We start from the raw sequence: 22606 nt of genomic DNA on the forward strand, positions 1-22606 counted from the left end.
CCAAAAACATTCTCAGCTCTCCTAGTATCAAAAAATCAAATTGAGAATCTTAAGTAATTATTCTGAAGTCAAAACTCAAATTTGTACTCTATTTTTTATTTTTAATTAAAGTTTTAATTTTTATTTGTTCTTTTTCATCTTCTTCTTCCTTTTTCTTTTAATTTCTATATTTTACTTTGTCTTCAATACTTTATAATTTTTTCTTTTTATCTTTAATTTTATTTTTAAAACTACAATTGAGACTCTGAAACACTCGCAAGAGAAATTGTTTTCGCTCCTTAAATTAACATTGTGAAACAAAACTCAAAAATTATTAATTTATTTGTTATTAAGAATGAAGCAAAAAAATCAAATAAAACAACCTCATTTTAGAAGAAGACAGGACAACATCTCTTTTTTTTTTTTGTAACAACTATACCTTGGATAGATTTTTTACGTGCAAGAACATTTTGCATTCATCGTGGACCGAGGTTATTATCAGCCCACTTTCTTTATTTCCACTAGGGATGTTCATGGTTTGGTTAGTTAACTAAATTGGTTTTATATGATAAAATTGATTATTAATCGGTTAAAAAATTTAAAAATTGATTTTTAATTAGTTATAAAAATAAAAACCAATTTTAAAAATAACAGATTTAAAAAAATCAATTTTTTACATAGAAAAATTGGATTTTTCAAAAAAAATTAAAATTCGGTTTTCAACTGGTTAAAAACCGATTTTTACATAATACAAGAATTGCATAAAATTTGATTTTGATTTTGGTTAACCGGTTAAAAATCGGTTTTTAAAATTTGATTTTAGTTAACCACTTCTTAATAATATGGATATGATTTTTAAAATTATTTTATTAAATTGGTTAACTAAAATGTAGTTATGATTTTTCAACCAGTTAACCACAATTTAATTATTTTCTGAACACCCCTAATTTTCACTTTTTTTTTCAGGACTCTACCTAGAGATGGCAAACATGCCTACACCCGCCGGTCCGGCCCGCGTAACCCGCCAAAAAAGGCGGGTTGGGCTAGAAAATTGGGACCGCCAAAAAGCAAAAGTCCGCCTAACCCGCATCGTTTAAACCGCGGGCTTTGGCGGGCGGGGCGGACTTTCCCGCCGGGCTTTGGTATTTTTTTGGCAAGGGATATTTTTACAATTTTTTTGCCAAAATCCAACTTTCCCCAACCCAACTTACAAGAGAATGAAGATGAAAATTGATTGTTTTGGATTATGATTATTTTGTTTTAGAGACAATATTTATAATTATGTTTTGAATTATGTTTATTTTGCTTTGGAAACAATATTTATAATTATGTTTTGGATGAAAACTTGGTTTATAATTATGTTTATTAGATATTTATAATTACAAAGACTTGAATATTTGTGAATATAAAAATTAGGGCAAAACACCCTAATAAGCCAAGGCAAGATTCAAGTTACGTAAATAAGCCAAAGTCAAAAGCGTTTCAGCAATGAGCTAAACACTATCTTAATGTAATTCGAACCAGCGTGGTTCGAACTACAATCGTTAATAATTCGAACGAGAGTGGTTCGAATTAGGCTGAAAAAAGGTTGCATGTAATTCGAACCATGTAGGCTCGAACTCTATTCCCATATAATTCAAACAGGGCTAGTTCGAATTACACACTCGAAGGCAACCCATGTAATTCGAACCAACCTGGTTCGAATTACCCTTGAAGTGGCTCCTTAGTAATTCGAACCGACCTGGTTCGAATTACTCGTGATTCGGCTATATAAGGAGTTCGAATCAGCCTCATTCGAACCATTATTCATTTCCCCTGCCCCACCAAATCCCAGAGAAAACGACCCAGATTCTCTCCGACGAAGACCTGAACGGAATACTCTGCTGATGGGGGACGATCCGGCAAGGTTATATCGCTTGGATGGAGTTGCTCATATAGATGGGGTCATCAACGACGAGGTTAGTACATAAATAAGTTCGTGCTAGCAGTTTATGTGACTAAGTGGTTTTGCATTTGGTTTTAGTGGTTTATGTTGGTTTTTTTCTGTTGGCGGTTTATGTTAGTTTTTTTATGTTAGTGGTTTGTGTTAGTTGTTTTATTTTAGTGGTTTGTGTTTAGTTGTTTTATGTTAGTGGCTTGTGTTAGTTGTTTTATTTTAGTGGTTTTTGTTAGTGGTTTAATGTTAGTTGTTTTCTTGTTAATGGTTTTAGTGAAGCTGTTTTACGTTAGTGGTTCTAGTTAAGATGTTTTATTTTAGTGGTTTAGGGGGGTGGTATATGGTAGTTGTTTTGCATGTGGTAGTCATTCATGGATATTTATGCGGATCGATTTAGTATGATGTTTTGTTGATGATTTATCGTGTTGGTTATGTTTGTCATTGGTTACGAAGCTGGTTCTAACAAACCGGTGCTTGTGATGCGCAGCCTCAGCGATGCATCAGGAGCATGGGCGGCAGCAGGACATGCGACTGGATGACAGATACGTTCCGTACTTGCAGATGGCCGGACTCTACCATCTTGCAAGGCTGAACGACAGATGGTTCCGGTTAGACGAGGCCCTAGTCAGTGCATTCGTGGAGCGCTGGCGTCCGGAGACGCACACGTTTCATATGCCGTTCGGAGAGTGCACGATCACACTTCAGGACATTGCATACCAGTTGGGTTTGCCGGTGGACGGGTGTTACGTGAGTGGTTGCCTGTCAGAGTTCCAGATATACATCCAGGGTGGCCGTCCAGCCTGGGTGTGGTTTCAGGAGTTGCTTGGAGTGACTCCTCCTCCCAGTCAGGTTCAGAAGTACGCAGTGAACTGTAGCTGGTTCCAGGAGACCTTTGGAGAGTGCCCTGAGGGAGCCGATGACGAGACTGTGCAGAGATATGCCCGTGCGTACATCATGATGTTGTTGGGTACGTAGCTGTTTGCGGACAAGTCGGGCAACCGCGTTCACATCAGATGGCTTCCCTACGTTGCTAGGCTGGAGGAGATGGGTACCTATAGCTGGAGTTCTGCGGCACTGGCATGGCTGTACCGGTGCATGTGCCGAGTGGCAAACAGACATGTGGTCAAGTTAGCGGGCCCACTTCAGCTACTTCAGTCTTGGATCTTCTGGCGATTTCCTCTGTTTAGGCCTGCAGGGTATGAGACATTCAGCTAGCCGTTGGCCTCGAGGTACTATACTCAGCCTTCTCTATTTAAATTTAATTTGCATAACTCCATGTTGATTAATAATGTATTACATACCCAAAACACACATTTAAGTTGCCATAAGACACATGTATGATGCAGGTGGTCAGGTTACAACCCTTCCAGTAGCGAGAAGGGTCCGAGAGTGCAGATGTGGAGGCTGAGGATAGACCGGTTACAGGACAGGGAGGTGAGTATGCAACTTAAACAGTTTCATTATTTAATCACACATTTAATGAGTTGTGTCCATGACTTGTCCTGACAATGGAGGGTTCTCCGTGCAGTTTATCTGGATGCCGTACAGCAGCCGACGTACTTCAGGTTGTGCATCCAGAGGCACTGGAGCCTCGGCATATGGCGTTGTGGCGGTCTGTGACGTCGCTGATCTACTTTGCCGTCATAGAGTGGCATCAGATAGATAGGGTGCTTCCGCAGTTCGGAGGAGTGCAGCCCCGTCCGGGTCCCGCCCTGAACATCGACTTTCTGATGTCGAAGGATGGCAGAGGTGGTGATAGATGGTTCCCGTACCATCTGCAGAAGTGGCATCTCTATTGGGAGTCCCGTGCGGAGACCGTGCTGAGGTTCGATGTTGTTGCCGACCCTGGACCATCGCATGAGTTCCTCGAGTGGTGGCTTCAGCATGGAAAGAGGTTCTTGTCTCCGGATATGCACTTGGGGGATCCGAGAGCGGTTCCTATTCCAGTTGAGGCCTCACAGCGGGGTGTTGGAGTAGTTCCTGACATGGATCGACCTGAGGACGTGCCAGACAGGCGGCGGGTTGAGAGGAGAGCTCGTGTCGGGACACGACGGAGCCAGCGTGACTGAAACTGGCTTGAGCATGCTATGGACGATGATGACGATGCGGGTCCTGCTGGAGGCAGACAACGAGGCCAGGGAGGGAGGCGGAGAGGGCGTGATGCCGCGGACCACCCTTGTTGTGACCATGACGAAGACGACGACGATCAGCATGGGCCCGAGGGCGGGGATAGTGCAGGGGCTGTTGCTGTTGCTGGTGTTAGTACCCACGACGGCGGACATGGAGGTGAGTGGCATGGGTCAGGTATGGGTGACGGGGCTGACCCTGGTGACACTGGACTCGGGTCGGGGCCTCTTGGAGATTACTTTATTGGTGTACCCACCCATGACCAGCCTCAGCAGGAGGGTACCCCATGGGTTATTCCGGGATCATAGTGGTCAGACTTCCTTGCCTCAGATACGCTAGATGCGGACTTCGGAGGTCAGCAGTTTCTAGAGGAGATTACCGCCATCATGCAGGAGGACGTGCATTCTCGGAGACGAGGTCAGACCTCTGGGACGCAGGCACCCTTAGATGTTGATCTGAACGAGCCTCCTACGGCATCTGTTGGAGACCATTTTGTTTTGGGAGGTACACCACCATCAGCCTACACTGCTGCATCAGAGTCCGTTGCCGGGCCGTCTGCGGCAGCCATCCATGTTACGCCACCTGCACAGCCTGCCCCGCATGAGGATGCGGATGAGATAGAGGATGAGGAGCCATTTATCCGCAGAGGTCAGAGGGCATGGGTACCCCGTCGTTGTGGTACGGGGTCGCATCTGTTTAGATGAGTCACGTTTCATGTATTTTGTTCTTTAGGGTTCATTCATGTATGATAGCCATGTGTACTTTTGTTGTTATTTTAGAGCTGTTTTCCTTTGTTGTTTGTTCATCGTATTGTACTATGAAAACTAGTGTTTACCGGATTTATCATTGACTCTTTATAATCATGGAATCATCTAACATTTTAATGGGACTTGTATTAAATTTTGCATTTTTGGGAAGCATAACATATTCATTACTAAGCGCAGCATGCACGATACAAAGTAGAAAGATCAACAAGTTACATAACTGCTCAAACATAACATCTAAAAGAAGAAGTTAAATATACTAAGTACTAACACTAACAACACAGCTACTAATGGCCCCCTGTGTGAGACGATCCTCTAAGCTGTGGGCAACTCCGACGTGTGTGTCCGGGTTGGCGACAGAGGCCACACCTCTTTGGCCGGTTCGGATCTGCCTCGTCCATATTCGTCCGTATCCTAGTGGATCTCGGACGACCCTCTCTCGCACGCCTTTTGTCAGGGTCCGGAATCACCGTTGGACCGTCATAAGGTGGCCAGAAGCCCTCCGGGATCGGAGGTGTGAATCCCATCCGATACACACTGAATACCGAACTAATCTGATACACGATGTGAACATAAGAGGTCCAGGTAACCCGTGAGTAGGCACAGCATGCAAGTGCGTGCTGGCACGGGAAATAAAGCGCCTGGAAGTACCCGCAGTCACATGTCCGAGAGGCAAGCGATACTCTATAGCTACCCAACGAGAAAGAACCAGTCGGAGTGGTCTCTGCTACGGTGAACTCGGAGTTATCCCGGTCATACAAAGTCACCGTGAAGCACCTGGCCGTCTTCAAGTTGGCCTCAATACACTTCACCAAGTGCTGACTGAATTGTTGTCCGGTTCTCATCTGGGCCTCAGCCTCTCTCCCCTTGCGAACAAAGAGTTCCGCAAGCCTTCCATACGTTGCCTTCACCAGGGAGGATACAGGGAGATTTCTGACACCCTTGAGGATTGAGTTCACACACTCGGAGATATTCGTCGTCATGTGACCAAATCTCCGCCCCTCATCACGATGCTGAGTCCACAAGGAATAATCAATCCGGTTCGCCCACTCACACATCGCCGGGTCCTCAGACCGCAGAATATCAAACCAGTAATCAAACTCAACCTCTGTCTTTGCATACGCCGCATTAACTAGAAGCCTCCGTGCGTCCTTGCCCTTGAAGGTAAGGGCAAAATTAGCCGCTACGTGTCGAATGCAGAATGCACGGTAGGCAGATGGAGGTAACCAACCTCCGTCAGGAGCCTCAAGCACAGCCTTGATGCCGTTATGCCTGTCCGATATAACCAGCAGACCCGGCTGTGGTGTCACGTGCTGTCGAAGGTGGGAGAGAAATAATGTCCAAGACTCCGCATTCTCACCCTCTACTAGTGCGAATGCAACAGGTAGAATGTTGGAGTTCCCGTCCTGTGCAATCGCGATGAGCAAAGTTCCTCCGTACTTGCCATACAGATGTGTGCCGTCAATGCTGACTAGGGGCTTGCAATGACGGAATGCCTCGATGCACGGTGGAAAAGTCCAGAAAATTCTGTGAAAATATGCTTGAGACTCGTCTACCTGTCCTCCAACTCGAACGGGGCTCATCCTTAGGACTGCAACAGTACCAAGCATCGTCAGCTGGACTCCCAACACCCACCTAGGCAGCTCGTTGTATGACTCATCCCAGTCACCATAGATGAGGGCAATAGCCTTCTGCTTCGCTATCCAGACCCTCCTGTAAGTCGGCCTAAACCCAAAGTGTGCTGCCGTGGCATTCAGGAGCACCTTTATGCTGACGGATGCATCAGCCCTAACCATTGGCATAATGAACGCCGAAATCACATGATAATCCAAACTCCTATGGTCACTCGAGATGGATGTGGCCAGACAAGTGTGAGGTCCATTGTACAATTTGACCTCCCAAATGCCCTTGCGCTGCCGGAGACTCAGTCGAATCAACCATGTGCACCCATTCCCAAACTCAGAACACTTGCCCATATACCGGCGATAATCGGACTCCACTACCTTGTACTGTACCCCTCGCCGGATGTTGTAAGTCTTCACACTTAACAGGGCCTCATCCTTATCCTGAAATTGCTGACCAACCTGGAACTCTGTCAGACCAGCAGTCCCTTCCGCATCTCTAGCTCCGAATCCAACAGAGTGCCTTGAAACCCCCTCCTGCCTCATGGCATCCAGGTCCAAAGAGGAAAAATGTGGTGGATACTGCTGTGTGCCAGAACTAGAACCACCGACCTCCAATGCAGGCTCAGTCGCTCCAACCTCGTCGCCGCTGTCATCCTCATCAATCATATCCGGCTCGACGTCGTCCTCCTCTGCATCACCCAACAATCCGACTCCGACGCCAACCGGTGGAACGCCCTGTAAAGCGTTCGGCAGAATATCAAATGATCCTACCTCGTCGCCTACGCCGTCATTGAGATCAACAGCAAAAGACGGGGAGGCGACAGGTTGGACCGCTGGCTCGTACACAGGGACGGAGGAAGAAGCAACGGCAGGCCTGGAACTGGAACCGGCTGCCATGGCTACAGTGTTGGTATTCCAGTTCGAACCCCCTGAGCTGGATACCACATCAACCAGCTTTGCCAATAATTTTGGTGTCCTCACCTCCGGAAACTGCCTCCGACAAAGAAACATGACTTGCAGGTCCTCATCACTACCAATGGTGAAACAATCATACTTCACGGTATCCTGCAGGACCGTGATTGGAATGCGGTAGAAAAACTTCTTAACCCGCTTCGCACCTTCCAGACCAAGTTTCATCAGCACAGATCTAACAAGGTCATCATAGCTCGTCGTTGGACTCACGACAATACAGAGAGGATCCTTATCTGTGAACTTCACACCCGAACGAGTTTTCCTCTTAATGGATCCTCTGTGGTGAACCAAAACAACAAAACTCTCCTCACTAGCCATCTTAAACCCTCTAATGAGAGCAACTCACGTTTACAACCATATATATACTGCTCTGTCTACCACTAATTCGAACCAGCCTGGTTCGAATTAGGGATAGTGTAATTCGAACCAGGGTGGTTCGAATTACTTGATGCAGCTTCTCTCTCTATAATTCGAACCAGCTTGGTTCGAATTACTAACAATGCTAATTCGAACCACCCTGGTTCGATTTACTTGAACCAATTTCTCTCTCTGTAATTCGAACTGCCTTGGTTCGAATTACTCATGAATGCAGTTCGAACCAACCTGGTTCGAATTATATTAATATATAGTTTGGCTCATTACTGAAACGATTTTGGTTTTGGCTTATTTACGTAATTTCGGCCTGACATTGGCTTATTATGGTTTTTTGTCCTAAAAATTATAATTTGTTTATACTTTTAGAAATTATAATAGTTAAAAGTGAAAAACAGAAGAAATTTTTTTTATGTCTTTATATATATTATTTAATAGTTAAAAGTAAAAAAAAAAAGATATTTGGCGGGCTTAGCCCGCCGACCCGCCAGCCCGCCGTTAGGCGGGGCGGGGTGGACTTCTGGCGAGGTGGGCTTCCCCGCTTGCCACCCCTAACTCTACCCATGATCGACAAGCAAACTCTTCCACTGCCAACTCCGGCTGAGTTGTTAGCCATAGTCACTGTACTACAGATCTAAAATCAGAGGATGACCGAGCAAATACCCAATTCCAGAAGGGTCGGTAGAATGATAATGTTGACTCAAAACATCACAAGAAAGCAATCTAAACGATAATCACACCTCGAAAACTAACACTAAGGAAGCAGCTCTCCCAAAGAACAGTCCAACCCTTTCTCCGATAACATCATGAGCTTTTAGTTGCATGCTAACTTCACTCTCCCGACAACCCTCAAGTCATATGAGGAACTAGGTGATTCGAATCTACGTTTTACAAAATTTCACTCTATGATGCTATTGTCTATTGAACAGTACTTCTACTATACCTTTACTTCCTTTCCTAGTTTTTAGATGGTGATGTTACTTTGGTTTTTTTTCCCTTCCTCTTGTAGGTTCTATTTCCACTTCTCATAATCTTGCTCAAACATAACATCTAAAAGAAGAAGTTAAATATACTAAGTACTAACACTAACAACACGGCTACTAATGGCCCCCTGTGTGAGACGATCCTCCAAGCTGTGGGCAACTCCGACGTGTGTGTCCGGGTTGGCGACAGAGGCCACACCTCTTTGGCCGGTTCGCATCTGCCTCGTCCATATTCGTCCGTATCCTAGTGGATCTCGGACGACCCTCTCTCGCACGCCTTTTGTCAGGGTCCGGAATCACCGTTGGACCCTCGTAAGGTGGCCAGAAGCCCTCCGGGATCGGAGGTGTGAATCCCATCCGATACACACTGAATACCGAACTAATCTGATACACGATGTGAACAGAAGAGGTCCAGGTAACCCGTGAGTAGGCACAGCATGCAAGTGCATGCTGGCACGGGAAATGAAGCGCCTGGAAGTACCCGCAGTCACATGTCCGAGAGGCAAGCGATACTCTGTAGCTACCCAACGAGAAAGAACTAGTCGGAGTGGTCTCTGCTACGGTGAACTCGGAATTATCCCGGTCATACAAAGTCACCGTGAAGCACCTGGCCGTCTTCAAGTTGGCCTCAATACACTTCACCAAGTGCTGACTGAATTGTTGTCCGGTTCCCATCTGGGCCTCAGCCTCTCTCCCCTTGCGAACAAAGAGTTCCGCAAGCCTTCCATACGTTGCCTTCACCAGGGAGGATACAGGGAGATTTCTGACACCCTTGAGGATTGAGTTCACACACTCGGAGATATTCGTCGTCATGTGACCAAATCTCCGCCCCTCATCACGATGCTGAGTCCACAAGGAATAATCAATCCGGTTCGCCCACTCACACATCGCCGGGTCCTCAGACCGCAGAATATCAAACCAGTAATCAAACTCAACCTCTGTCTTTGCATACGCCGCATTAACTAGAAGCCTCTGTGCGTCCTTGCCCTTGAAGGTAAGGGCAAAATTAGCCGCTACGTGTCGAATGCAGAATGCACGGTAGGCAGATGGAGGTAACCAACCTCCGTCAGGAGCCTCAAGCGCAGCCTTGATGCCGTTATGCCTGTCCGATATAACCAGCAGACCCGGCTGTGGTGTCACGTGCTGTCGAAGGTGGGAGAGAAAGAATGTCCAGGACTCCGCATTCTCACCCTCTACTAGTGCGAATGCAACAGGTAGAATGTTGGAGTTCCCGTCCTGTGCAATCGCGATGAGCAAAGTTCTTCCGTACTTGCCATACAGATGTGTGCCGTCAATGCTGACTAGGGGCTTGCAATGACGGAATGCCTCGATGCACGGTGGAAAAGTCCAGAAAAGTCTGTGAAAATATGCTTGAGACTCGTCTACCTGTCCTCCAACTCGAACGGGGCTCATCCTTAGGACTGCAACAGTACCAAGCATCGTCAGCTGGACTCCCAACACCCACCTAGGCAGCTCATTGTATGACTCATCCCAGTCACCGTAGATGAGGGCAATAGCCTTCTGCTTCGCCATCCAGACCCTCCTGTAAGTCGGCCTAAACCCAAAGTGTGCTGCCGTGGCATTCAGGAGCACCTTTATGCTGACGGATGCATCAGCCCTAACCATTGGCATAATGAACGCCGAAATCACATGATAATCCAAACTCCTGTGGTCACTCGAGATGGATGTGGCCAGACGAGTGTGAGGTCCATTATACCGTTTGACCTCCCAAATGCCCTTGCGCTGCCGGAGACTCAGTCGAATCAACCATGTGCACCCATTCCCAAACTCAGAACACTTGCCCACATACCGGCGATAATCGGACTCCACTACCTTGTACTGTACCCCTCGCCGGATGTTGTAAGTCTTCACACTTAACAGGGCCTCATCTTTATCCTGAAATTGCTGACCAACCTGAAACTCTGTCAGACCAGCAGTCCCTTCCACATCTCTAGCTCCGAATCCAACAGAGTGCCCTGAAACCCCCTCCTGCCTCATGGCATCCAGGTCCAAAGAGGAAAAATGTGGTGGATACTGCTGTGTGCCAGAACTAGAACCACCGAACGCCAATGCAGGCTCAGTCGCTCCAACCTCGTCGCCGCTGTCATCCTCATCAATCATATCCGGCTCGACGTCGTCCTCCTCTGCATCACCCAACAATCCGTCTCCGACGCCAACCGGTGGAACACCCTGTAAAGCGTTCGGCAGAATATCAAATGATCCTACCTCGTCGCCTACGCCGTCATTGAGATCAACAGCAAAAGACGGGGAGGCGACAGGTTAGACCGCTGGCTCGTACACAGGGACGGAGGAAGAAGCAACGGCAGGCCTGGAACTGGAACCGGCTGCCGTGGCTACAGTGGTGGTATTCCGGTTCGAACCCCCTGAGCTGGATACCACATCAACCAGCTTTGCCAACAATTTTGGTGTCCTCACCTCCGGAAACTGCCTCCGACAAAGAAACATGACTTGCAGGTCCTCATCACTACCAATGGTGAAACAATCATACTTCACGGTATCCTGCAGGACCGTGATTGGAATGCGGTAGAAAAACTTCTTAACCCGCTTCGCACCTTCCAGACCAAGTTTCATCAGCACAGATCTAACAAGGTCATCATAGCTCGTCGTTGGACTCACGACAATACAGAGAGGATCCTTATCTGTGAACTTCACACCCGAACGAGTTTTCCTCTTAATGGATCCTCTGTGGTGAACCAAAACAACAAAACTCTCCTCACTAGCCATCTTAAACCCTCTAATGAGAGCAACTCACGTTTACAACCTTATATATACTGCTCTGTCTACCACTAATTCGAACCAACCTGGTTCGAATTAGGGATAGTGTAATTCGAACCAGATGCAGCTTCTCTCTCTATAATTCGAACCAGCTTGGTTCGAATTACTGACAATGCTAATTCAAACCACCTTGGTTCAATTTACTTGAACCAATTTCTCTATCTGTAATTCGAACTGCCTTGGTTCGAATTACTCATGAATGCAGTTCGAACCAACCTGGTTCGAATTATATTAATATATGGTTTGGCTCATTACTGAAACGATTTTGGTTTTGACTTATTTACGTAATTTCGGCCTGACATTGGCTTATTATGGTTTTTTGCCCTAAAAATTATAATTTGTTTATACTTTTAGAAATTATAATAGTTAAAAGTGAAAAACAGAAGAAATTTTTTTTATGTCTTTATATATATTATTTAATAGTTAAAAGTAAAAAAAAAAAAAAAAAAAAAAAGATATTTGGCGGGCTTAGCCCGCCAGCCCGCCGTTAGGCGGGGCGGGGTGGACTTCTGGCGAGGTGGGTTTCCCCGCTTGCCACCCCTAACTCTACCCATGATCGACAAGCAAACTCTTCCACTGCCAACTCCGGCTGAGTTGTTAGCCATAGTCACTGTACTACAGATCTAAAATCAGAGGATGACCGAGCAAATATCCAATTCCAGAAGGGTCGGTAGAATGATAATGTTGACTCAAAACATCACAAGAAAGCAATCTAAACGATAATCACACCTCGAAAACTAACACTAAGGAAGCAGCTCTCCCAAAGAGCAGTCCAACCCTTTCTCCGATAACATCATGAGCTTTTAGTTGCATGCTAACTTCACTCTCCCGACAACCCTCAAGTCATATGAGGAACTAGGTGATTCGAATCTACGTTTTACAAAATTTCATTCTATGATGCTATTGTCTATTGAACAGTACTTCTACTATACCTTTACTTCCTTTCCTAGTTTTTAGATGGTGATGTTACTTTGGTTTTTTTTCCCTTCCTCTTGTAGGTTCTATTTCCACTTCTCATAATCTTGTCGACCTCTTTACCAACAATTTTGCTGCATCTAAAATCTACGTCCATGACTTCAATTACCTCAACACAATCAAACAAAATTAACATGAAAGTCTCCGAAACTACATGACAAAATTCAGCAAAATAGCATACAAATTTCCGACTTCAATTCTAATGTCTCCAATCTCCATACTTGCAAAAGAGGTCTCTGACCTAATAAGTTTCAAGAGACCATTGATGGAGCCAAGTTGAAGACTAGCGAAAATTCGTGAAAAGACAGTTAGACAGATGGAAATAGAAGAACTCGGACAAACTCAGAAAAACAACAACAATGTTCAAAGTTCTAACCAAGAAGATAATAAGCATAATAAGTCTCGAAAAAGATTCAATATCATCGTGAGCGTGCGTTAGATATGTATACGTTAACTGCAGAGTAAAAGAGACCAAAATTTTGCCATCCACCACCACAGCTAATTGCTATAAAGAAAACATTATACATTCCATATAAAAATAAACGAGGCATTGCACCTTCACGCATCCACATAACTTTTTCACTCTTTTACATCACATGAAATATCACAAAGGATAATCTCCAGAATAATGACAACCGAGAACAATAAATTCAATTCAATTGCCTAACTAGAGATCTTTTTTCCCCCTCCTTCACTCCAAGGGCCTTAACAGCAATCACTCGAAAAAACAACATAATTGCTGCTTATTCAAATTCTCTCCTAGATTAAAATTTTCTAGGAATTTTTTTTTCTTTTTTTGGTTGTTTTTCTCCCTTAGCGTTGTTCTACCTAACTTCACACTCTTCTATTCAGCCATTGAATAATACATTCTATGATTTCATCTCTTTCAGGCTCAAAGAGAAGATCATGCACAAATCCTTCATATAACTTTATGGTTTTGTCAGATGATGAAGCTTCTTCATAAAACCTCAGAGAAGCACCAGGGTCAGTTACAGAGTCAGCAGTTCCATGCAGAACAATGAATGGAACTCTTATTCTTCTCAGGTTCTGCTGCAAGTAGCTTGTGATCCGGACAATCTCGTAGCCAGTCCTCGCTCTAAGGGGACCCGTGCATACTAACGGATCAGAGTATTTAGCCAGCAGAGCCTCGGGATCTCGAGTTACCGGCATCCCTTTCTTGTATGCAGCACGACATTGGTATCTTGGCAGCAGAAATGAAACTAGAGGAGCAATTACCTGTGTACACCACAAAAAAAATGGACATTAAAAATTTATCTACCTATTCCTTCATCCATTATGTCATAAACCCATGTGTTTCAAAAATTTAAGCTGATAAGAACACACACGGATGATTATATCTCTAACGAGTCCATGAATGGCTTGTATAGTCCTTCTTTCTCTTTTTATTTGTCTTATATTGAAGCAGCTTTTTTTTAGAAGTTAACAAAGATCGAATTCTAATTGTTTTAGTCATAAAAATTCTGATACCACATTATTAAAACTAATTTTTCCCAAAAGCTTAAACTAATAAGAATACACACATGAATGGTTATATCTCTAACACGTCATAACAAGAATAAGTGGTAAGAGTGCTATTATGAAGAATGGATTAAGTTGAATTATATATAATATGCCGATAAACATGCTGTCTTAAAATTTTAGGTACTTAATCTATTCGTTTAAATCAATTATACACAAAGAAAAGGGTACTATGCTTAATTACCAACAAAAGAGGATTAGAAGGCTCAACCCCAACGGCAGGTGCTGTGAAAACAGCTCCAGTGATGCAGGCTTCAACCTTTGGATCAAGTAGTGCCTACAACAACATAGATATCACTATCGGCGAAAGCATGAATCAGTTTTTGTACTCATTATTAGGTTCTTAACCCTTGTTTGCCGCTAAGTTAAGTTCATGAGCATAAAGCATACCTTAAGAGTAATGGCTGCACCTGTTGAGTGTCCATAGCAGAAACATGGTAGACCCGGATTTTCAGTTACAACCTTCTCAATAAATATTTTCTGTATATCAGAAAATATAGAAAGGGTTCTTATATCAGAACAAAGTTCAAAAGAGCAATTGAGTTGGAAACACTACTATTTAATGAATAAGGTTGTGTTTGATAAGTGTCTTCTGATAGAAGATACAGATACTTGGAGACGAAGACAAATAAAAAAGTTTGGTTTATGTTCTTGTCTCTCATGTTCCTTGTTTTCTTATTGGACAATCAATCATTGATTGACAAAAAATCGTCAATTCTTTTTGTCTCTACAGAGACACATTTTGCCTATAATCATATCTATAACTGTCCCAACATTTCTGTATTTCTATCCTGCGACTATTACCAAACAGCACCAAATTGAATTTATACAGTATTCCTCAAGATTGTTATCAATGGATAGCAAGACATACCAAATCGGAAACTGCATAATCAAGAGAGTGAACATATGCATGTAGTCCATCACTTCCACCATGACCTAAACAAGAACACAAAAATCAAAGTTGAGAAAATGCTAAGCTTACAAGTTTTCAGGACAGATTTAACAGCAGGACAATGATATCTATTAGTTAAACTATACCAAGGTTCATTTGCTAAACTAAAATCCATTTTTTTTCCTTTTCAAATTTAACAGACACAATCTATGAGCTATGATTGTGAATCTTATTTTACCTAGCTTATTATGTGCTACAAGTAACAATAATCTTACTTATAAATAGGAGCTTCACATGTTTACTTTATCGCACAAATGGGCATCCATAATAACTTAGCCCTGCAACATCCAAATATAGATGCATGTTGAACAATTGTAATAACTAAACTAGGAAAAAAGGACAAAATATTAAGAAGAAAAAAAAATTATCATTGCCTCCTACAAACTACAATATGTTCAAAGGATGACATGAAATTTTGAACTTCACAAACATATATGTATCGATCCTGCTACGTCTATGCCCTTTATAATAAATACTGTTTGACACTAGTATTTTCTTAACAACCAAGCACGCGGTTTTTTGTTTTGTTAATTAAAAAACAATTAAAACACACAATTAATTAATAACAATCTACTTTTATACGAGTGTCAAGTGTTTGGTATATACACAATATTTTTCATTTATTATTCAATGCTGGCTTACTACATATATAAGTATGATATAATCATATTTCACCATGTTAGGATCAAAATTTTATAAAGATAATTACTTTTTTTAAAATTTGTAATACATATTAGGGTGGAATTAACATTTAACACAATTTGATTGTGACTTACCAACCCAATCCATGGCATAAACCTTGTAGCCACTAGCATTCAGCTGCTTTGCAAAATGACCATATCTGCCACTGTCAAAGAACAATATGCAAAATGGGTTCAGCAACATAATATTATGAGAATTGCTAAATGATAATGGCTTCTCAAACTGACAGAATTCACGAACCTGTGTTCATTAAGTCCATGCATCAGAATAACTAGTCCCCTGCACATAGTAGCAACGAATTAATTTGCAACTACAAATTCAAACCCCCAATTTAAGAGAAAATACAGCCCGATACACATGCATCCCACATTAAAGAGGAGTACACGCCACACCCGAAGGGTGTAATTCGGGTGCACTATAAGCGACCTAACTTGATAATTACATCTGTTTTCACGACTTGAACCCGTAACCTTCAGGTCAGGTCACACGGAAAGCTCCAAGACTCCCTTCAAACCCCAATGTAAAATTATGAGATTGTTTTATTTCTTTTTGTTTAATTACCTGCACCAATTTTTTTAGTGGGATACCTATACAATTAAGCCAATCACTACCAAGAGGAACCTAATTCAAAAAAAAATTGGTGCCAGAACCCAACTAAAAGAAAAAAAAAATATAGGGACCAATTAAACTTTTCTTTTTTGCCGAAAATCACAAGCTAAAGTATCTTCAATTTAGGGTATAAAAATTCAATTCAGACTAGGGGAAATGAAAGACCTAACGCTAACCCAGATCCATAGCCAAGCAACAATAACAACCATGTGTTAACAGAAAAATCCAATTCCCATAAGAAATCAAAAATCATAAATATAATACCTGATCTGAACAGAAACTGGGGTCCAAGATTGTGTGAAAATGCTGTCACCTCTTTTTGTCCCTAAAAGCCAATAATCCCTAACACAATTTTTATCATCATTATCCTCCATTACTCTCTTTATGGCCAATTCCCTCCTTGCACCTTCATCCACCGCCTTCAACGCCGCCTTCATCGCCGCCGCAGCACCACTGCTACCACCGCACCCACTCCTCCACGGCACCATTTTAGCTGCCGGAACCCTCACCACCGCCCCTTTCCGGGGGTGGTGGTGGTGGTGGTGGTAGCAATCATCATACTTCATCATCGTCATCTTGTCTTCCTTGGAATTTCTCTCAGCCGGAGAACCTCTTTTCCTTCCTCTGAAGGGAAACAAAAGAAGCATAACAACCGCATTGATCAACATGAAGAGACTCTTCACCGCTCTTAGAGATATCAACAACGCACTGCTTCCTTTCAAAATGAATGCCTCTGTCGCCATTCCTTTTTCTTCTTGTTCTTTTTTTTTTTTTTCTCTTCCTTCGAAACTCCAAAACCAATAAATACCTTCCCTCCTCCTTCTTCTTAAGAACGAAAAAAAAGGAAATGGAAATGGAGACAGTTTATTATATACGCGTGTTACAGAGAATTTTGCACAAGTTCGCACGCAAAAATAGGTGTGTTACCAAATATAGGAAGAATCCTAAAAAAAGGGGAAAGGGAGAAGAAGAAAAACAACAACAACATGCAATAATGCAAGAAGAACAAGCACAAAGTTAATTAAGCTTGAACTAACTGCGTTGGTGTATTTATTATAGTAGATAGTAGAATTAGAATGCTGATAATGAAGATAAGAATGATGGAAGCTTTTCTGTTTGTTTCTTATTTTTGAGAGTATAAATTTCTGGTTGCATTTTAAGGAAGAGACGTGAAGAGGTGAAGTGGTAACATGTGAAGGACACGTGGTATTTTGAGGCGGTTCGAGAATGTTTTATTTTTTGTTGGGAAGTGAAAGTGAGATGAAGATACTAGAAGAAGAGAGTCAAAAATTCAAAATTATTGAACAATTCATCCTCAGAAGTTGCGCCAATCGATCTCAAATAGATTTCATCAAAGGAAGTGGGATTTCATGTGGGGCTGTTTGGTCTTGTCATTTTCTCTGTTCTTTATTCCTGATAAAAAAATTCTTGTAAGAATTGCTACAATATTATAAGTGTCTTTAATGTGGACAATGACATAATTCGTCATAAAATATATTTCATTTAATGGATAAATTAGAAATTAGAGTAAAGTACTAAATTAATTTCTTATATTTAAACATGATTTTGTTTTGGTCTTTAAATTTTAAATTGTTTTATTTAAATTTAAAAAAATTTCATTTGGTTTTAATATAGTTTTAGTACAAGATCAATATATTTATTTATTATTCTCTTCAGTTCTATAAAAATGTTTTATTTAAATTGTACAAAAAATAATAAATAAATCTATTAATATATTTATGATTGATTTTGTGCTTCTAAAACTTGTATTGTTCTTCAAATTTCGATCTTGTTCTTGAACTGCTGTTGTGTAAGATATTCCATTAATTATTTAATTTTAACCTCATGGTGATGGGACTATATTAAAACTAAATAAAACTTCTTTAAATTTAAATAAGATATTTTAAATCTTAAGAACCAAAATAAAATTACGTCCAAACATAAAAAACCAACTTAATACTTTATCCTAGAAATTAATATTGATTTAGCAATTAACACCAAACTAAACTGATAAATTGTCCGTCGCTAAGGAGTTGGTTTCGAAATCAATTGCTAATTATTAATTAATAATATTATTAACAATCAATTTAAAGACCTACACAAAAATAAAGTTATAAAATAATTAGCAGCTAAATTGATAACTAATAATAATTGATTTAGTAACCATAATAAATAAAAATAAAAATGTGTTAGTTGCTAAATCGGTATTGCTGACCGATTTAATAACAAAAAAATAAAATTATAAAACAATTAGTTATTAAATTTGCCACTAAATTAATTTTTTATTTTTTTTTCTGTTAAGTAACAAGTACATTTTTTTTCTATTAAACTAGGGGTGAAGAAATAAATGCAAGAGAGGAGGATGACGGTGAGCAATCTCTGGAAAATGATAATTATGTATTTATAGTAGCATGATAGACTAGTTAATAATCAAAACATTTGGATAATTAAATCAATAGTTTTGTAAGCATTACTTTTGTTTATTTTTTTATTGGGTAGGGGGTCAACGGCCCGGACATAGGCATAGCCAAAATTAACAAACAATTATTTTGGGAAAGTTAGCCATCAAAATTTTAGCAACCATCCAAATTCATCACTAGATTTGTCGCTAAACTAAGGGTCTAACAGGCAAGTTTTAAAAATAAAATCAGTTATTAAATTAATTATTTTTTCAATAATTTTTTATAATAATAGAAAATAGTGAAAATATATTATTTAAAATTAAATTTTTTATAGATATCTTTTTTTCATTTATTTTAGATGATTTTAGATATAATTCAATTAATTTTAAATAGAATAAAATAATTGAATTAACTATCTTATATAAAGATTGAAAGTAAAAAAAAATTAATAAAATTTAGAGAGAATTAATCAATTTTCTCTTCATATATCCAATTTATTTAAAATAAGATCTAACAATTTTTTTTCAACAATAATAAATACTATTATGTTGAATTTGAAAAATTTGAATTATTATGATGATCAAACATTATTAAAAATATTAATTAAAAAATTGTTATTTCAATAGTTGCTTCTAATTGTTTGGTTAATGTGTAGATTTTGATTATTGGGCCAAAGACATTTTAAGTTCAATTTGTTATTTAAAGTTAATTAAGCCTTGTGCTAAATTACTTCATACTATGTGGCTGAATTGTTTAAAGGGATAACAAAGCTAATTGGGCCAAGAAACATGGACACAGCCCAAAACAATTCTCTTATTAGACCAACAAAAGTAGGGGTGTCCGCGGATCGGATCGGATCGGATATGGCCAAAAATTCAATCCGATCTGCACAATTTTCATCGGATCGGATCGGATATAATATCCGCACTTTTTAGTGCCGGATCCGATCCGATCCAATCCGCAATTTGCGGATCGGATCAGATCGGATATCGGATATATCCGTATAATTAAACCTTCTCTTTTTAATCATATTTCTTTGTAAAAGAATTCGATAAAAATATTTTTTTTCATACTTTTAAACTTATTTATTCCTAAAATATTTTTAATCAAACTCTCTTTAAATAACAAAAATAAAATAATACAATATATGAATAATAATTACTAACTAAAACATACAAACAAGTAAATATAATACCAAACATATATATATTTATTTATTTTTTAATTATTATAGTGCGGATCTGCGGATCCGCAAATCGTATACGCGGATGTAGAGCAAATATCCGTGATCCGATCCGCAAAGGGTGCAGATCGGATGCGGATATTTATCGCGGATCTGCGGATACGATCCGATCCATGGACACCCCTAAACAAAAGCCATGGTCCGAAATGGAAGAAGAGAAAAGGACTCCAAGCAAGCCACGCTTATCCACTCTCTTTAGTGGAATTCAAATTTCAATTAAATTGAATACACACATGGGTAACCGAAACTCACAATTCAATTTCATTTAATTGTGCATTGAATATTTTGTATCTTCTCTCTCCTCTCTCTTCTTTGCTATTCGGTCACTTCAATCAGAAGAAGAAAAGAAAAGCAAGTTATCAAAGAAAGTAAGAGTGAAGCTATGGAAGAAGAAAAGGCTAGGATGAAGAAAGCCTATGAAGAAGGAAGATCTGAAGCAAGCCATGGCTAGATTTTTGCCACTGAAGGCAAGATTTCAGGAAGAGCTTCAAGATCTTCCATGCCAAGAAAAAAAAAGATCCGCCTCGGTCAGAGAAGATCTCTGTTGCAAAAGCTCATTTCTGCTTTTATTCATCAAAGAAAGAAGATAGCTTCTGAAGCTACAAGATAGGAAGAAGGAAAAATGGAAAGCATGGAGCTGTCAAGGATCAGAAGTTCATCAAGGGTCAGAGTTCTTTCTTGGAGCCAAAGTCAAGATCAAGGGCTCGGAGTGAAGGAACTTGATGAGAAGGGTTGAGAGAGGTACACGCATGTTGGTTTTGTTTCGGTTTTTCCTCTCTCTTCTCTCTGTCCGAACTGCTGCTGTCTCTGGGTTGGAGAAAAAGTTGCTTGGTTGAACCGATTTCAACCTTGGAAGCTTCCCCTTCTATATTAAGGGTAAATGGCCAAGGGTTGAGATAAGGAGAGAAAGCACAGAGTTCTCATAGCTACCATAAGCTAACAGAGTTCTTCTCCTTCAATGGGTTTCATTTTGTTTTCTTTTCTTTAGTTTTGTTTGTCTGAATCTCATGGTAAAAGGCAAATATGGTGAGATTTGTAAGAAAAAGTCAGTGAGAGGAAAAAGATAGTGAGCAAAAATAAACAAAAAGCCATAGATGTCTCAGAGTTTTTTTGTACATATGTATGTTGTGTTTCATGATTCTGTGGGGATTCCCTTGCAAGTTAGGTTAGCACTTTGCGGTTGAAAGCTTGGTCGGAGTCCAAGTCAAGTTCAGATTTGGGGATAGAATCTGGATTTGTCCCAGATAGTATTGGGTAGATCCTAGGAAAGTATTGGTGTATGTATTCTGATGATTATAGTGAAATTCCATCACTATTGTGATGGAGACTGGATGTAGGCTGCATTGTACTTAGCAGCTAAACCAGGATACATCTGGGTGTGATTCTCTCTTTCTCTTCTACTCCTATTCTGTTTCTGTTGCGTTGAAGACAAAAATGAAAAATATCTCCTAACCCGTCACGAGACAAAAAGAAAATGTCTCTTGACTTGTTATGAGACAAAAACAGAAATATCTCCTGAAGTTTCTTTGAAAAAGTAGCAATTAATATTCAGCAAAAAGAGGCTAAGATTCAACCACACTTCTCTTAGCCACTGATTACCATCAATCGGTATCAGAGCTTGGTCTCAAAGAGATCAAGCTTTGCAGCTTGGAGAAAAGATCCTGATGGCGGTTAACAGTGGCTCAAATCTGGTGGCCTATACTATGACTGAAGGGCAGTCAAGCAACAGACCCCCATTCTTCAATGGGAAGAACTACAGCTACTAGAAAGAAAGAATGAAGATTTTTGTTCAGTCTGTAGATTATAGGCTTTGGAAGATAATCCTGGAAGGTCCACAATTTCCAACCACTACAGGAGTTGATGGTGTGGTTGCTCTCAAAGCTGAAGCTGATTGGAATGATGATGACAGAAAGAAAGTAGAGCTCAACGCCAAAGTAGTCAACTTGCTCAACTGTGCGGTCAGCTTCGAGAATACCGATGGGAATCATAATGCACAATAACAAAGGAAATCTGGGACAAACTTCAAGTTACTCATGAAGGAACAACCCAAGTCAAAAGATCCAGAATAGACATGCTGAACAGAGACTACGAAATGTTCTCAATGAAGGAAGAAAAAACTATTGATGAAATGTTTGAAAGATTCAACATTATCATCACTGGCTTGGATGCTATGGAAATTAGACATCTTGAAGCTGTGCTTGTGAGGAGAATATTGAGATGTCTCAATAAAGAGTGAGAAATCAAGGCTATAATAATAGCTGAGAGTAGTGGTATTGATGAAATGACATATGATGATCTGAGAGAAAACTTACTTGCTTTTAAAAACACTTATTTAAAGAGAGATGCAAAAAAGAAAGGAGTTGCTCTCAAATCAGTCACTGAAACTCTGGATGATGAATCCAGTGATAATTTATCTGACGATGACTTTGTTTTGTTTGCTAAGAAATTCAGAAAAATGATGAAGCTAAAGGAACGGAATAAAGAAGGCAGTTTAAGAAAACCAAAGAGGGACCTTAGCAAGGTGATTTGCTACAACTGTAAGAAAACTAGACACTTCAAGTCTAATTGTCCAAAACTGAAGAAGGAGGACAAACCGAAAAGAGAGAAAAGGAAAGGAATCATGGCTTCAT

General features: G+C 40.6%; 1 protein-coding gene and 3 pseudogenes across 1 annotated transcript; 1 reads left to right on the top strand and 3 right to left on the bottom strand.

Annotated features, from left to right (window-relative positions):
* Positions 1 to 1523: 1523 nt before the first annotated feature.
* On the bottom strand, positions 1524 to 7721 carry LOC148565936 (uncharacterized; annotated as a pseudogene).
* LOC110263008 (serine/threonine-protein phosphatase 7 long form homolog) lies at positions 1866 to 4411 on the top strand (annotated as a pseudogene).
* A 1154-nt stretch (positions 7722 to 8875) lies between the features above and the next one.
* Positions 8876 to 11503, bottom strand: LOC148565937 (uncharacterized; annotated as a pseudogene).
* Positions 11504 to 13031: 1528 nt separating this feature from the next.
* On the bottom strand, positions 13032 to 17508 carry LOC107644093 (uncharacterized). Its single transcript, XM_016347887.3, has 7 exons — positions 16596 to 17508; positions 15963 to 16001; positions 15797 to 15867; positions 14940 to 15004; positions 14459 to 14548; positions 14253 to 14345; positions 13032 to 13765 (listed from the first exon to the last, which is right to left on the bottom strand). Exons 1-7 carry the CDS (start codon positions 17072 to 17074, stop codon positions 13364 to 13366), a joined length of 1239 nt encoding a protein of 412 aa, XP_016203373.1. The 5' UTR covers positions 17075 to 17508; the 3' UTR covers positions 13032 to 13363.
* Between the last annotated feature and the right edge of the window lie 5098 nt (positions 17509 to 22606).

Source organism: Arachis ipaensis, chromosome B5 (assembly GCF_059453495.1).
Source record: "Arachis ipaensis isolate K30076 ecotype BB chromosome B5, ASM5945349v1, whole genome shotgun sequence".
In the NCBI taxonomy this organism is placed as follows: Eukaryota; Viridiplantae; Streptophyta; class Magnoliopsida; order Fabales; family Fabaceae; genus Arachis; species Arachis ipaensis.

Coding starts and splice junctions, on each gene's coding strand:
- LOC107644093 (XM_016347887.3), bottom strand. CDS start 17,074: ATGGCGACAGAGGCATTCATTTTGAAAGGAAGCAGTGCGTTGTTGATA. Junction 15,868..15,962: donor CATGGACTTAATGAACACAG/GTTCGTGAATTC, acceptor GTTCTTTGACAG/TGGCAGATATGGTCATTTTG. Junction 15,005..15,796: donor TTATGCCATGGATTGGGTTG/GTAAGTCACAAT, acceptor GTTCTTGTTTAG/GTCATGGTGGAAGTGATGGA.